Source organism: Benincasa hispida, chromosome 1 (genome assembly GCF_027475165.1).
Source record: "Benincasa hispida cultivar pf3 chromosome 1, pf3_genome.v1.1, whole genome shotgun sequence".
NCBI lineage: Eukaryota > Viridiplantae > Streptophyta > Magnoliopsida > Cucurbitales > Cucurbitaceae > Benincasa > Benincasa hispida.
The window spans coordinates 101,804,007-101,819,874 of record NC_143478.1 but is presented as its reverse complement, the minus strand read 5'-3'; the positions used below and the strand labels follow the sequence as shown (position 1 = coordinate 101,819,874).

At 35.2% G+C, this 15,868-nt stretch overlaps 2 protein-coding genes across 2 annotated transcripts; one reads left to right on the top strand and one right to left on the bottom strand.

Moving 5' to 3' along the window:
• Nucleotides 1-1,569: 1,569 nt before the first annotated feature.
• On the top strand, nt 1,570-6,001 carry LOC120069379 (Eukaryotic translation initiation factor eIF2A family protein). Its single transcript, XM_039021124.2, has 13 exons — nt 1,570-1,835; nt 1,898-2,252; nt 2,456-2,642; nt 2,724-2,955; nt 3,079-3,147; nt 3,763-3,864; nt 4,050-4,090; nt 4,423-4,556; nt 4,822-4,885; nt 4,970-5,066; nt 5,152-5,270; nt 5,434-5,456; nt 5,543-6,001. Exons 1-13 carry the CDS (start codon nt 1,796-1,798, stop codon nt 5,637-5,639), a joined length of 1,560 nt encoding a protein of 519 aa, XP_038877052.1. The 5' UTR covers nt 1,570-1,795; the 3' UTR covers nt 5,640-6,001.
• An 844-nt stretch (nt 6,002-6,845) lies between these two features.
• LOC120069373 (mitochondrial ribosomal protein L51/S25/CI-B8 family protein) lies at nt 6,846-12,370 on the bottom strand. The gene is made up of 4 exons (XM_039021118.2): nt 12,004-12,370; nt 11,433-11,520; nt 7,363-7,469; nt 6,846-7,259 (listed from the first exon to the last, which is right to left on the bottom strand). The coding sequence occupies exons 2-4, from the start codon at nt 11,510-11,512 to the stop codon at nt 7,087-7,089; spliced, it is 360 nt and encodes a 119-aa protein (XP_038877046.1). The 5' UTR covers nt 11,513-11,520; nt 12,004-12,370; the 3' UTR covers nt 6,846-7,086.
• Nucleotides 12,371-15,868: the final 3,498 nt, after the last annotated feature.

Here is a 15,868-nt window from a genome sequence, read left to right as displayed (position 1 = left end):
CAAATTAATCTTATCTGATTCAACAGTCCTGATAAAACCACGCGGCGTCAACGAAATTTGTCTTCAACTTCAATTTGGGACATATGTCAATTTTTAATTGGACCCAAATTTAATGATTTAAAATTTCGTCATTAATTTAGTAAATGACGTGGCAACTTGTGATTGGTCCAAAATTTCTCATTCAATATTAACACATTGTAAAAATGGTAGAATAAATCTTTTTTTTTTCTAACAAAATATTATATTTAAGGTTTTTGGTACTTGTATAGTACAATACACAGTTTTGGGGTGGGGGGACTCCATGTTGAACAAATCAGCAAACCAAACACATAAACCATAAACTCACACTAAATAATTTACACCCATAACATAAACTCTCTAATTAGCTTCTACATATTTATTTAGTGTAGTTATCTAAGTTATATTATTATTATATAAATATTACATTCAAAATTCAAATTTGATTATTTATTAAGAAAGATAATGAATATGATTAAAATGAATATTTAAATATTATATATGTGAATAATTTAATTTATATTTGAACAAATCCTAAATCCTTGAAGAACTCCATGTTGAACAAATCAGCAAACCATACACATAAACATAAACTCACACTACAATAATTTACACCCATAACATAAACTCTCTAAACCTCAACTCAACATACGAATAACCCTTTAAATTATAATTATAGAAAATTAAAACCAACTCTGCACTCCAATAATGAAATAAGGGGATTAAGAAAGATATCAAAGAAGTGAGAGAAAAAAATGAGATATATATAATATACTAACAGATGAACAATTTTAATTTTTTAGAATAAGGTTTAGAGTAGAGATGTCCAATTTTTCTACGGGGTTCCTCGATTAGGCGGGGAATGGGAGAGGGAGTGGGGAAAAAAATTCTTGTGAGCTAAACGGGGACGGGGAATGCATTCCCCGTCCTCGCTCCCCACCCCCGCCCAACTTCTACATATTTATGTAGTTATCTAAGTTATATTATTATTATTATATAAATATTACATTTAAATTTCAAATTTGATTATTTATTGGGAAAGATAATGAATATGTTTAAAATGAATATTTAAATATTATATATATATGAATAATTTAATTTATATTTATTTATTTCTACAAAAAAAATGAATTAGTTTTTAGGTCAAAATTTGAGTAATTTATTTTTAAAGTCAAATGGTATGTAAAACCAACCATAATGAACAATTTAATGATAAAGTTGATTATTTAATTAAAATTTGTTCACATTATTGATTTTAATTAATTGACTTTTTACCAAAAAAAAAATAACGGATAAAAATTCTTCACGGAGAACTCGATCTTCGCGAATTCTCCACGGGGAATCTCCGTCCCGATCCCATGAAGAATTTTATGGCTGAGAAACGAAATGGGGAGGAGGGGATGGGGAATGACATCTCCGATCCCACACCGCTCCATGGACATCTCTAATCTAGAGTTTTAATATAATATTTCGAAAGAGCCAGTATTTTCAAAACTAAATTTTAATGATTTCTATCGGTATATTAATGACATGAATATTTTTTTTAATTTTATTTAAAGTTTAAAGATATTGATCTCTTCGAGTTCTGCTGGCCATTATTTCCAATATTAACGATTAACCTAATAAAAGAAATTCATTTGGGTTTTTTCCGGTCTCGGAACAAAAGTCAGTGTTCTTCTTCACGTTCTCCGGTATCGGAAGGAACATCCACTCTCTGAAGCCGGACCTAATTTCATCATCAGCCTTACCCTTCATTGATTCATTCTTCTTCTCTTCAATGGCCACCTCTCAACATCCACCACCTTTGGAGATTCTGGGTAAGTTTTCTTTTAGTTCATTTCTCTCTCTTGCAATTTTCTCATCGTAAACTTCCTCCCAGTTCGAGGATCAGAAGGTTTTTCAATCTGGAATGGCCCTCCATTCATCGAAAACCAGCCCACCCCCAACAAACTCGAGAAGGTTGCTTCCACGAGTACAAAATTCAGTGAAGATGGATCCATATTGCTGGTTACGAAGTCGGAAACTGTAACCATTTACGAATGCCGCGATTTCAGAGATATTAAGTCTTTTGAAGTACCCAATTTGCTTGCGGCTGCCTTGTCACCATCTGGGACTTATCTCCAGACCTTTCAGAAATCTTCAACGCCTCAAGAAAGGAATGTTGTTCTCTGGAAGGTTGCCACTGGTGATTTTGTGTACTCTCAATTTCAGAAGAATATGACCAAAGTGTCATGGTGAGTGGTGTCTTCTCTTTATGATTATTTATTTTGGCATATTGATAACATCATAGGCTTAGTCTTCCTCGTTTGCAGCTTATAATGTATTAGAGAAATGGTTTTTTATCTAATGTTTAGATTCCTTAGTGAGTCATTGAACTTGTGTTTCCTAGTGTCTCTGTTTGGCTTATTTATAACTTTAGACACTCTTCATCCTCCAGGCCTGCAATTCGATTCAGCTCTGATGAAACTGTTGCCTGTCGGATGGCTACTAATGAGATACAGTTTTTTGATGCTAAAGATTTCTCTAAGGGAGTTATTCATCGCCTAAGAGTTCCAGGAGTCACTGCAATTGAACTCTCAAGGACACCTGGAACCCACATTGCAGCCTTTGTTCCCGAGTCCAAGGTTGGTCTGTTTAATGAGGTTTGCCCATGGAGATTCATAAACTCCACCATTTTAGTGGTTTGTTGTTTTATATTTATACAGGGGGTTCCTGCCAGTGTCCAAATCTTTGCTTGTGGAGATTCACAAACCCAACCGATTGCTAGACGAAGTTTTTTCCGTTGTTCAACAGTACAACTAAACTGGAACAATGGTTCTACTGGGCTCCTTATTGTCGTGCATGCAGATGTAGATAAAACCAACCAGAGTTACTATGGTGAATCAAAGTTAAACTACTTGACAACCGATGGGGTTCATGAAGGACTTGTACCACTTCGTAAGTACTAAATTCCTTATTCTTCAAATATTAGTTCCAGTGCGTTCTAATAGCCTAGCCTACTATTCATGACATTGAAGTTTCCACATAGATAACTGAACTGATTGTTAAGAACCTTGGCAGGTAAAGAAGGGCCAGTTCATGATGTGCAGTGGTCACAGAGTGGTTCAGAGTTTGCAGTAGTATATGGATGTATCCTTTTATTATTGTACCATGTTGCAGAAGGGTGATCTTATCTTTCATAATTGGCAGTTTCAAATTGAACAATCTGTCACAATAAAGAATAAGCATATGGTATCATGATGATGATATACATCATAGACTAGGAGATCATTTGTCAATAGCTCCCGGAATACTACGGCCAGACTAGTTCAACTGTAGAATAATGAACTCAGTTTCAGTTGCCTTATTTCTATCTCCATGTGCTTTGCTTTTTGAAAAAATGCAATGTACTGGATGTGTACTCTGCTTGGTGATTCAACACTATAAATTTACTTATAACTCATTGTAAATCCAACAATGGATTCGTAAAGGTCTTCAACAGTTTCTGAAGAACAAATGAATCTATATAAAGAAAAGTTAATGTTGGTAGAATATCGTATTGTACCTTGGGATAATTCAATAATGAATGACTTTTAAAGGCATCTACTCTTTCCCTTGGGTTGGAGGTTTAAATCTCCACCCCAATATTGCTGTACTCCAACAAAAGTGATGAATGACATCTAAATGTTCTTGTTCTTGTACTTTGCTTCTGCTAGCTATGATTTCTCTGTCTTTGCTCTTGTTGTTCCTCGACAAAAAAAATAGTTATGCCTGCAAGAGCAACGGTGTTTGACAAGAAGTGCAAGCCTCTTCTTGAACTTGGAGAAGGTCCCTACAATACTGTACGATGGAACCCAAAGGGGAAATGTATCCTATTCTGAATGTTCTCTGCTTTAATCTTTGGTCTATCCACTTATGTTTTCTCCATTTTGTTTCTGCTTTTTCCCCATCTCTTGTTGTTCTTCTCTTCTTCTCTCTTTTCTTTCTTTCAAGGGCGGAACTACTATGCTTCCATTAATGTTATTTTGTGACCTTAATTCTCTGGTCCGTAGTTCTATGCTTGGCAGGCTTTGGTAATTTGCCTGGTGACATGGTATGTTATCTCAATGCTCTCTGTTTCTTATATTTATTATGTCACATTCTCTGTTTTGCATAAAAATGAACGAAAGCTTCTTGTTGAATATGGCATGTTTCTCTTCAGAGTACTAATTTGATAAATTTCAAATCCTTTCCAAATTCATTAAACATTGTACATCTTAAAATCTATGGCCCAGCCCCTATTATATTAATTACCTATAGTCCAGACATGCGCTCATATTATGTTATTATGCTCTTGCCTTTCTTGTCCTCCCATGATTGAAGGAAATGATATTCATATTTATTTTCACGTTTACAATTTCTTCTGCTTGCAATCATCTTTAACAGGCATTTTGGGACTACAAGGAGAAAAAACAGCTTGGAACAACAAAAGCTGAATGCTCTGTTACCAGCGAATGGTCCCCAGACGGACGCTATTTTATGACTGCCACAACGGCTCCAAGACTTCAAGTCGACAATGGGTACACAAATTTTATACATTGTTGTCCAGATATGCACAAAGATTGTTAGTACTTATAACCTATATAATGTAAAAAGAGACAAAAACTAATGATGCTTAAGGGTGGCAACTTGTGTTAACTGTTACCGCTGAAGAGTATATATCGTTTGTTCATTTTTGCTGATGAATTGAAATTTCCGCTCGTTCAATATTCTCAGTGTCCCAATCTGCATACGGGAGATTGTGGCAGCTATAAATAAGTTGATATCATTGTTTTCCTTATATAGGATAAAAATTTTCCATTACAATGGAACGTTATACTACAAGAAAATGTTTGACAAGTTGTTCCAGGTAAGTGCCGTTCACCTTTTATTTTTAAAGATGTTTAACATTGATTACTCCTTGCTCTTTTCCTCATGCAAATGCTTTGTGCAGGCCGATTGGAAGCCAGAGTTGCCAGATAAGTTTGGTGAAATTGATCTATTAGTCAAGTCCGTAGAATCACTAAATATTGATCAAAAGAAAACACAAGGTTCCATGTCGAAACTATCATCTTATGTCTACCTGCTTACATAACTATCCAGTTTAATTGAGCAGTTAGATTTTTCCAAATCCAGGTCAAGGGTCAAAAGTCTCACAAACATCACAGAAAACCGCTCCTTCAAACCCACCTGTTCAGAAGCCTGCTGCTTATAGGCCTCCACATGCGAAAAATGCTGCTGCTATTCAGGCAGAGGTATTGATTTTCTCAAGTTCCTCTCTCCCTTTTCATCCAAGTGAAAGGCAATTATGATTTGATTTGAAGATTTCCAGTTCAAGTTCCCTTTTTATTTTTTTATTTTTTTATTTTTTTAATTTTTTTAATTTTTTTATTTATTTTTTTTTTTTTTGTAATGCAGTTGCTTGGAGAAGGCCCTAAAGAGTAAGTACATTCATTATTTGTGTTGTTTATCGTATCCTTTAACAGGCAAAATTCTGGGATTAACCAAATTTGAGAGTTAAATGTAGAACATTGAGTAAGAACGCCCTGCGGAACAAGAAGAAAAGGGAGAAACAAAAGGAGAAGAAGGCGGGGGAAGCTGCTTCAACAGCCAATGATGTGTGAGGAATTGCAGGATACAACATAGAATTCAGGTGCTTTCATTTATGCTTCTAGCATTCGCTCCTGGAGCTTTTGAGTTGAAGCTTAGCTTCCTCAAAGTGCAATGACGGATTCAAGTGAAATATTAACTGCCAAGGAAGGCATTAGGTAGGTAGGTTCAATCCTTAAAAAATTTTGAGAAAAACTATAAATGTAATACAAAGGCTTAAGAGTCTCTTGAGTACTAAGTTATTGTTCATCATGCCTGTATGGTTTTAACGTTAAAATGGTGAACCATCCTTAGCTGCGGTTATCTTGTTACAGAACTCCACTGGTTTGGAATATACAACTTAACGAAGTGAATGAAGGAATAAGTCATTTGGATTTTTCATTGTGCACTGCTGCAAATGCTTTCTTATATTCTAGCGGTATATTTTGGAAGTGCTTTTAGCATACCAGGTTAATTATAGGCAATGCGTGGTTTATAAACCAAAATCATGTTTGGCTCTATGTTCTTGGACGCATGGATGTGAGCAGTTCAGTCCTGGTTGGATTTTGACCAAAAATGATATTGAATCCATATTTTATTATTTGCTCAAGAAAAACAAAACCTACATTATCATTGAAGTTTCCACAACAAACTGATCAAAATCAGGTCAATCCAATTCGATCTGAGAAAAAGAAGAATCATCAAAATTATTTCACTCTGCTCGTTTTCATTTATTTCTCACAATTCTTTCCTTTTACTTCTTTTTATCTTAGTTTCTCATTTTTACTTCAATTTTGTCAATACTTCATCGATATATATAACTACCAATCTAAAACTCTATTAACATGATGAACATATTAAAGGAAAAGACAATATTCCAGCATTTATTGCTAAAAATGCCATATCCAAACTAACTTGAGCATAACTGAAGCCTAATTAAGCAAGAGGCGAATAGATCCCCAACTTAACAAGTCGTTGAACTATTAAAAAAGGCATATCCGCAATAGGTGTAACAATTACTCTTTGGGAAATTCTCACTTGATGAATAATACGAAGGCCCATCAAATTCCAACTTAATAAGTCGTTGAACTATTAAAAAAAAGAAGAGAGAAATGGGATGATCTATAATCATAATAGCTATAACAATTACTCTTGGGCCATTCTCGCTTGATTAATAATACGAAGGCCCGTTTCAATTCTTGTTGCAACTTTTAATGTTTAGAATTAGAAGTCAACAAATCAAATCAGAATCCTGTTCTGTTTCATATATTCCTCAAGATGAGCTCATGTTTCATGGAAAACCATTCTCCAGAGAGAGTGTTCACACCACTGGAACAATAACCTCAAAAGTTACAGAGTACTCACTACAAACAACAAACTGAAGCTATTTCTATAAAGTTTGGTTTCAACATCTTATTATTGATGAAAAAAACAACCTCCAAATGAAATTAAGCTCCTTAGGAAGAATTATCCATCCAGGCTTCAAAACCTTACATCAGTGTTCCAGGTTCCTTGCACACTAGGATTTTTTGTTACATGTCTTGTCCTCAGTTTTACCACCTTGCGTCCCAGTGCATTCCTTAGTCTCATTGCACATAAATGTATTTCTTCCGGATCCATGTTCTTCACACATACCACCCGATTATTATTGCTTTCTGTGAAAGTTGTGGAATACGGGAAAAGCCCAATGTTTAAAACACTTCGTAAATTGTAACTATTAACTACCAAAAGTTGGGAGAGAGAGAGAGAGAGAATTACTATAGAAGCCCTTCAAGTGTGGGTGCTGGCCACGAATGAGCTCAGTAACTACTTCTAGCTGAGGATTTTTCTCCTTAAACGCTGGCAATTGGGAGTCCATAAATGCCCTGCAAATTCAATGATACTAATGATTCAAGAAAATATTTTTTTTTTGGTAAAAGCCACAACGATAATAACAATAACCGAGTACAACTATATATCAAGAAATTCTTAAGAAACTGAGATGCAATGTTTAGGTCACTAGTGAGGTAGCAGGGTGTTACAATATTTTATCGGTTCACATGATAGTAGCAAGACGATCTGAAGTACTGATGGGTTGACCATAGCTCCAACCCTGGTGATTCATGACTGCTAAAAAATGGGTCTCAACCAGCCGAAAGGAGGGAGAGATACAGGAATGGGATTAAGAAAAGTTTTTTTTTTCCTTCCCTTTTTTTTTAATAATAAGAAACGGAACTTTCATTGAGATAGTTGAAAGGATATACAACGGCAAAAAAGAAGCTCAAGAACAAATAAAAAAACCCACACCCAATTATAAAGGATTCACAATCCAAAATAACAAAGCTAACTTGATAATTACAAAGCATTGAATCAACAAACGCACACGAAGAGGAATCGAATCTGATCGTTTTCCAAAGATACTCCCCAGACCGCTCCACCCCGTGAAAACTTCTACCATTCCTTTCAAGCCAGATGCCGACAAAATAGCAAAAAATAAAATAAGGGACTTCCCTTTGTTATGACAATCCCAAAGAAAATGCTCATTCCTGACTCCTAGTAAGAACACCCAATGAGAGCAGCAACACCGGGGAAGAAAGCCTTTGGAGACTATCCTGAGTTTCACTCTCGCATGCAAAACTTGTCGGACAAAAAATTTCACTATCTTATGAACTTAACCTTCCAAAGAGATTAAAAAAAAAAAAAAAAAAAAAAAAAAAAACAGGGCTCCCAGAAAGGGAGAAGGGGCCAAAAGAAAATGGAAAAAAATACACACTACTAGTAGAAAAGGCTTCTTGGGAATCCCTTTCCATGATGAGTGACCTAGTCAGAAACAATAGAAAAGGGACGATAGGGGTGGAAACGGTTCGGTTCGGTTTGACATTTGGTTTGGTAGTCAAACCGAACCGAACCGAACCGAATTTTTTAAAATGTGAAACTGAACTGAACCGATTTATTGGTTCAAACCGAACTGAACCGAATGCAGTTCAGTTCGGTTTCAAATTCGGCTTTTGCATTTTTTAAAAATCCATGTTATTCTTTTTTAATTAAAAAACGGTTTGGTTCGGTTCGGTTTTAAATTCGGTTTTGTTCTTTAAATTAAAAGCGGTTCGGCTTCAAATTCGGTTTTACTTTTTTTAAAATATATATATTAGTTAAAAACGGTTCAGTTCGGTTTCAAATTCAGTTTTCGAAATTGAAACCGAACCAAACCGAACTGAATTAATTCAGTTTCAAAATTTCTTCAAACCGGATCAAACCGCATTTTTTGGTTTCCCGGAGTTTTCGGTTCGGTTTTTGCGGTTTGAATGACCACCCCTAAAAGGGACCAAGAACCTCACGAACCTCTTGATAACAGGGCGACAAAAACACGAGGAAAGAAAGGATAAGATATCGAAAAAAGGCAAAACAGATGCTATCAAATGCATCATCTTATTTGACAAATGATGAAAAGATGAGTTGGGTGTATATGGGTTGAGTTGGAGGGATTTTTTGGACCAACTTGAAAATTCGGGTCGGTCAGGTTGGCTATCCAAAAGACCGGAACAAGATCTCTAACCCAACCCAACCCTTAAAATTCGTGTTGGATTGGGTTGGGTTGTCAAGTTATTATTATTGTTTTTTTAATAATTTAAAATACTTAAATTTACATACAACACATGACTAATAATTAAAATTTCATAAAACTCAAATGTTAATACCAAATATCCATGATATCGATTACAAACTTTAAATAAAGACAAACGTCATTACAATCCTGAAAGAAAAACATTAAAAATTCAACCTAAAGTTAAACCCTAAAAATTAAAACTTTTCATACATACATACACACACGTATATATATATTAATATATAAGTAATTCAAGTTGGATCGGGTCAAACTGAATTTTTTATTTAACTCAAGACCCAACCCAACCGAACAAAAGTATAAAATATTTAACCCAACGCAACTCTTATTAGTTTGGGTTGGGTAATCCGTGTCGTTCGAGTTGCCGGGTAATTTGAACACCTACGAAAACAAGGCACATAGGGGTCTTTCATCCACCAGAAATCCTCCCAAAAATAGGTCTTCGACCCATCCCCAATAGAACACTTAACGAACGGAGAGAACATAAGAAATCTCGAAGCAACAGCAGACCAAGAATTCTTACAGTAACCCTTCAACTTACTGCCTGAGACCCAGTCAAGAAATTAAGGTGAGGTCCATACTTGCTCACAGTAATCCACAGAGTATCAAATTCCAATTGGAAATGCCACAACCATATTAACCTTTCAATATGCTGACTAACTAAGACGAGCATCCTAAAAAGGAAGAGGTAGTATATAGAAATTCTACTAAACACAAATAGAGTCAAGGTTAATCTTCCTTCTTCATAGGAAAAAAGAGATTCCACAAAGACAACCATTTCTGAACTTTCTCCACCATCAGGTTTCAAAAACACACGGATCTCGAGTGATCTCTTAAAAGGAAGGTCAAGGTAAGATTCAAGAAGCTAACTCACTTCGCACACGAAAGAGGCCCACTAAGTCAACAAGGCTTCACTTGGAACATGGAACTTCTCACATGGTTAATTTTTAAGTTCAAAGAAGGGCATAAACCATAGAGATTCCTAAAGGAATTCTCCTTCCCTGGGCAAATAAAAAGTGTCATCATCTGCAAATCGAAGGTGTGACAAATGCACTCTATCAGAACCTACATAGTGATGACGCAAGCGTTAGTAGACAAGGTTGCTAGTTAATATATGTATCAATTTGATATATATGCAAGATTGAGGAGGTGGCTTGCATAGGTCTGTTATATTTTCGATAGTTTTCCCAACAGCACACTCAGAAGAACAGAATTTGGCAAAAGTGAATCCAAGCATACATGTGACAAATGACGAAAGACCTCCCCTGACAACTGACAAAAGACCCCCCATGGAGGCTGTACAGTTTGATACTAAACTGATGTGAGAAAAGTTCTTTCCAGTTTGATTCCACAAAAGCAACTTATATAATCTATATCAAAGCTATGTTGTCGGCTACCAAGAAAATAGAACCATATCAAATCCGGTAATATAAATTGAACTTAGGCTTAAAATTATAAACCACAATGCATTACATTAGAGAGAATAAGCATAAGTTAAATTTCAATTCCAACTGATATGAATCATCACGGGTTGGCCTAGGAGTAAATAAAAAGCATGAATTTGATAAAGGACTAAGAAGGGACATGTACAATCCATGGTGGCCACCTACCTAGGATTTAATATCCTATGAGTTTCCTACGTTCAAATGTTTTTGGGTCATGCGGATTGTCCAGTAAGATTAGTCGAAGTGCACATAAGCTAGCCCGGAGGACATTCATAGATATTAGGAAAAAAAAAATCCAATTGATATGGTGTTTTGATTTTGACCCTATAATTTTAAAGTTTCCATAACCCTATGGTTTGGTTATTTCCTAAAACAACAGTACTATTACCAAACATTAACAGTTCTTTTAAAGAGATGATACGTGGGCGTTCCATGTTTGGGTTAGGTAAAAGAAACGATGAGGGCATTTGTAGGTTTTTAGGCATAGAGATGACGGTTTGTGAAAAACGCATGTGCCTCGCCACAGTCCAAGAACCCTTATCTTCAGTTTTGCACAACTCATTTCTAAAAGCAAGAAATTTCCAATATCTTCTACTTCGACCCAACTCAAACCTTAATACCGTAAGCTAAAAAAAGGCAAGATGGGTGAAACAATTATGCTTGAAAATGTAAATACAAAGTACTTCCAGATTAAAACTTAAACCTCCATCAGTGGGGGGGAACCCAAATTCTCAGTAATGAAATAATCTACTAGATAATAGTTTAGCAATCCAACAAACCTGATACCCCTGCTGCTTCCTCCCCAATCACAATAGCTGACAACCAGCTTCTTAAGCTGCCAAACACCTCGCAAAGCCATCTATAATTCTGCAAAAAGGAAGGAAAGCCATCTATATTATACCTATCTAGTTCATGTGCAAAGGCCTCCCCCTTACTATGCTCTAGTTCATAGGCATTGGTAGTTTCTAATACAGAAGGCCCAATGCCATTCAATACACTTGAACTCATTTTCTATTTTGTTTGCCCATTGTATTTTGCTAGGATTTTGTAAAAAAAGAAAAAAAAATGGAAAGCCATGATTTCAATCTTTTCAAATACAGCTTTTCAATTCCCCAACCAAACTTACATGTGATTTTTTTTGTGTTCATCTTCTTGAACATTTATTTCCTCTTTAATTATTATTATTTATAACTTGTAAGGTATACATTCTTAGTTTTATCTTTTCATGCAGACTAGTTGAACATTGGTCGAAAAGGAAATCAACAAAAAGAAGTTGTTCTTGATTTTCCTCTCCGTGGGTGAAGTTAATAAACCAACATAACCCAACGAAAAAAAAATAAAAAATAAAACCTTGAGATCTGAAAAATGAGCGGTGGCGGCGGCGCGATCTCACCAACGGCGAGAGTAAGGGGCTGGACCACTGAGTTTCTGAGGGGAAAAAAAGAATAGAGATGAGTAACTCGATTGCTCGAAGTGACTGACGGGTGGCAGCGATTTCGCCGGAAGGCTGAGAGGGCGTCGGGCAGGGGATGGTTATAGGAGAAATGCCGGCGAAGAGGGTGGCTGAACGTGAAAGAGGGTTTAGAAGAAAAAGAGAGAGAGCAAAGATGGTTAAAAATAAATAAATAAATAAGTAAATAAAAAGAAAAGGATAAATAAGTCTAGAGTTGTACGCATCATTCAAGAATTATGTCCAAAATGCCAAACCATTCAAATTTTTTTAAAAAAATGTCAAATGAGCTTATGTTGATATCATTGACAAGTAAAATTATGGTATTGCTCTTCCTTTATTTATTTAATTTTATTTTTCTTTCTTCTTCTCTAGAATATCGACAAGTCAGGTTTTCTTTTCACGTTATCTTCTTCTTCTTCGATTGGATTTTTTTCTTCTTCACATCTTCTTCATCTCCGCAACTCTTCTTCTTCTCTAGCACGACCACACCTTCTTCGACGGACAAGAGCAAGAGTGGGCGAGAGCGAGATTCTCTAGCTTATTCTACTTTGTACGTCTTATTCTTCTCCGGCACGACGAGCCCAAGCGAGCAACTCTAACGTGATCGACTTTAGTGAGCAAGAGCGAGAGAGAGGAGTGATTTTGTGAGTGAGGAAAGGAAGAGGGAGAGCGAGGAAGATCGAGACCGAGAGAGAGCGAGAGACGTAGAGAGAGTAGTGATTTGTGAGTGAGAAAAAAAAAAAAGAGAGGGAAAGCGAGAGTGATAACAAGAGGGAGAATGGGAGCAAGACCAAGAGAGAGCGAGAGCGAGATAATTTTTCGCATGCATATAAATATATTTTGGTAATTTCACTCGAATTTGACATCAGCAAAGGGTCATTCGACACTTTTTTCCAAAAACTGGGTCATTTGACATTTTTTACCCAATTTTTAGGAAATTTGTACAAATTTTCCTATAAGTCTGAATCTTGTTTTTCTCTTTCTTTTTTCTTCGACTAATTTTTTTTAAAAAAAATCTAAATTCTGCCTATTGCTTTCAGAATTATAATAAAAGTTTAAATCTTATTTTAGTTAAATCTTATTTTAGTCCCTGAACTCTTTTTCTATCTTGGTCCCTTATTTTAGTCCCTAAATTTTTAAATTTGAGTCCCTACTATTAAAATTATATCAATTCTTTAATAGAAATATAAGGAAGCTTGTATTTCTAGAGGTATTAAGCAAGATGAAGGTAAAGTAAAATGTCAAACAACCAACATGTCAAAATACTAAATGACCAAAATTTTGAATTAAAAATGTCTTTTAAATACTTCCGCTTTTTCACCTTATTCAAAATTGAAACTCTAGATTTTTTAGTATACTAACTTATCTGGTAGATTAATATCCAAAAATACAAGTCACCTGACAATTTTGTTAGAATGAACAAAACTGTAATATACCAAGGACTAAAATAAGAATTTTTAAAAGTTTAGGGACTAAAACGAATATTTATAAGAGTTTAGGAACCAAAATAAAACAACATTCAAAGTTTAGAGACTAAAACAGGATATTTTTAAAAGTTCAGGGACCAAAATATAACATTATCAAAGTTCAGAGACCAAAATAATATTTAAACCTTATAAAAAGAATATTAAATTTATAATTATTTTTTAACTTTAAAAGTTTATTAAAATTCTTAAACTTTAAAAAATGTAAAAAAAAAAAAAAAAAAAGGTTTTATTAGTAATATGTTGATGAAACAAGTTACTACTTGTTTTAAAAATACCTTTAAACTTTTAGAAATGGTATTAAACATATATCTTTAGACTTTTAAGAAATGGTATTAATATCCTTAAATTTTTTTTAAAAAATAAAATGTCCAAAGAAAATGAAAGAGGGGCGATGAGTGTTTAAATGGTTTCTGTCCATTAAAAAATAAACCTACACACATTTTTAACATTTTCTTAACTGAGAGATCATCAAGGAAAAGATGACAGATTTATGTTTGAGGGTCCTAAATTAAGAAGTTGAATCATACTCATATTGTATTGATACCAAAGAGAAAGAATCTTTCTGAAGTGGTTGATTATCGTCCCGTAAGCCTTTGTTGTAAAACCCGAGTTTTAATTACCTCACTTAAGTATGTTTATGGATAAGGAGGTGAAGAAGGAAACATTTAAGTATGAGAATCTTGGCTCTTGGGTGTTTAATAAGCTAGCCTTGCAAAAAAGAAATTTTGGCTAAGTGTTGGTCGTGAAAATGGTGGTTGAGCATCGAGTAAGCACAAGGCAGGCATCGAGTAAATGTCGTCGAACATTGAGTATGAGCAATCGAGGAAGGGTCGAATGTCGAGTATAAGCAATTGAGGAAGGTTCGAGCATCGAGTTTGAACGATCGAGGAAAAGTCGAGCGTCGAGTATAAGTGATCGAGGAAGGGTCGAGCATTGAGTATCCCATCGAGCATCAAGTTCTTCCCATCGAGTATTCAGTAGAGGACAATCGAAATTTCCATCGAGTAATGACTCTTTTCCATCGAGGATCGAGTTTGCTCGAAACATTCAAATTTAAACTTTTCTTTTAGTTATCCAGACATATAGCTTAATCTGGGCCTTTAATCTTCAATAGTGGGTGAAGTGGCTTAAGGAGATTTCAAGCATAAGGGTTGGACGGTAGTATAAAAAGAGAAGAAAACTTCAAGAGCTCGTTTTGGACGATTCCTTCGAGCAAATCAGACGAATTTGGTACCATTGGAAAGTTCTTTGAGTCTATTTTTTAAACCGAGCCATTGGAAGGAAGTCTCACCAGAAGAAGGCCAGAGAATGAAGGAAGTATCGATGGGTTTTGTTTTTGGGCGAATTCGGGCCGTCGACGAAGAAATCAAGATCTAGCCTGAACCACATGGAATTTCAAGCTAAAAATTTAAGGTAATATTGTTATCACCTTTATGAGTAAGTTTATAGAATGAACTTTTGCTAGATAAGGTATGAGGTTTGAGTTACATATTTTGGAATCTAAACCTAGAAAATGTTGAACAAGCAGGCAGTTCGTGGTTTAGAGCCATTGAGAAAGATTTAAAGCTCTAAATCAAACCACGAAAAGATTTATGCTGAAATTTTTAGGTAACATTGCTGACACAATTTTAAGCATGTTTGAAGAAGGAATTTTCTTAAAATGAGTTCTGGATCTCGAGTTATAGACATTAGAAGCTGAATCTGGAATTTGTTGGGCGAACAGGCAACTACTTGCTAAACGTGGGTTTGGCACAAAAAAAAAATCCTACTAAGTACTGGGTGTGGGCATCAGAAAGGGGGCGACCAGTTGAAGTTTAAGCTCTTTTAAATTCGACTAAGTACCCGATGCCTTAAGGTAAGTTATGAAGAATTGAAAGTGAAAGGAATAAATGTGAGCTTAATTTTGAAAGCGAGTCTAAAAAGGGAAACCCTGGCTAATAACTAATGTATTTTGATATGTTAATAGGGTTGACATTAGTAGAAGCAGCTCATCAATCTTAAAAGGAGTTCCCAAAGACTGTGAGTGACTCTAATGTTTACAAATGTTTATGAATGATTTAGCAAGTCATGCTTTAATGAGAGTTACTTATTCGTAACCAACCTCAAACATTTGCAAAGCTATTTCCTTTATTGATGTTTATGAATGCTTGATAGATTAATAACTTATAGAGTATGGATAGGTATGGTCTAGGCATGATGTTCTTAAGTAATTAATGTCTAGTGCTTGTGAGGTACGTTGCCCTAGACAAAGCCTGAATGGTTAACGCCTGCTATT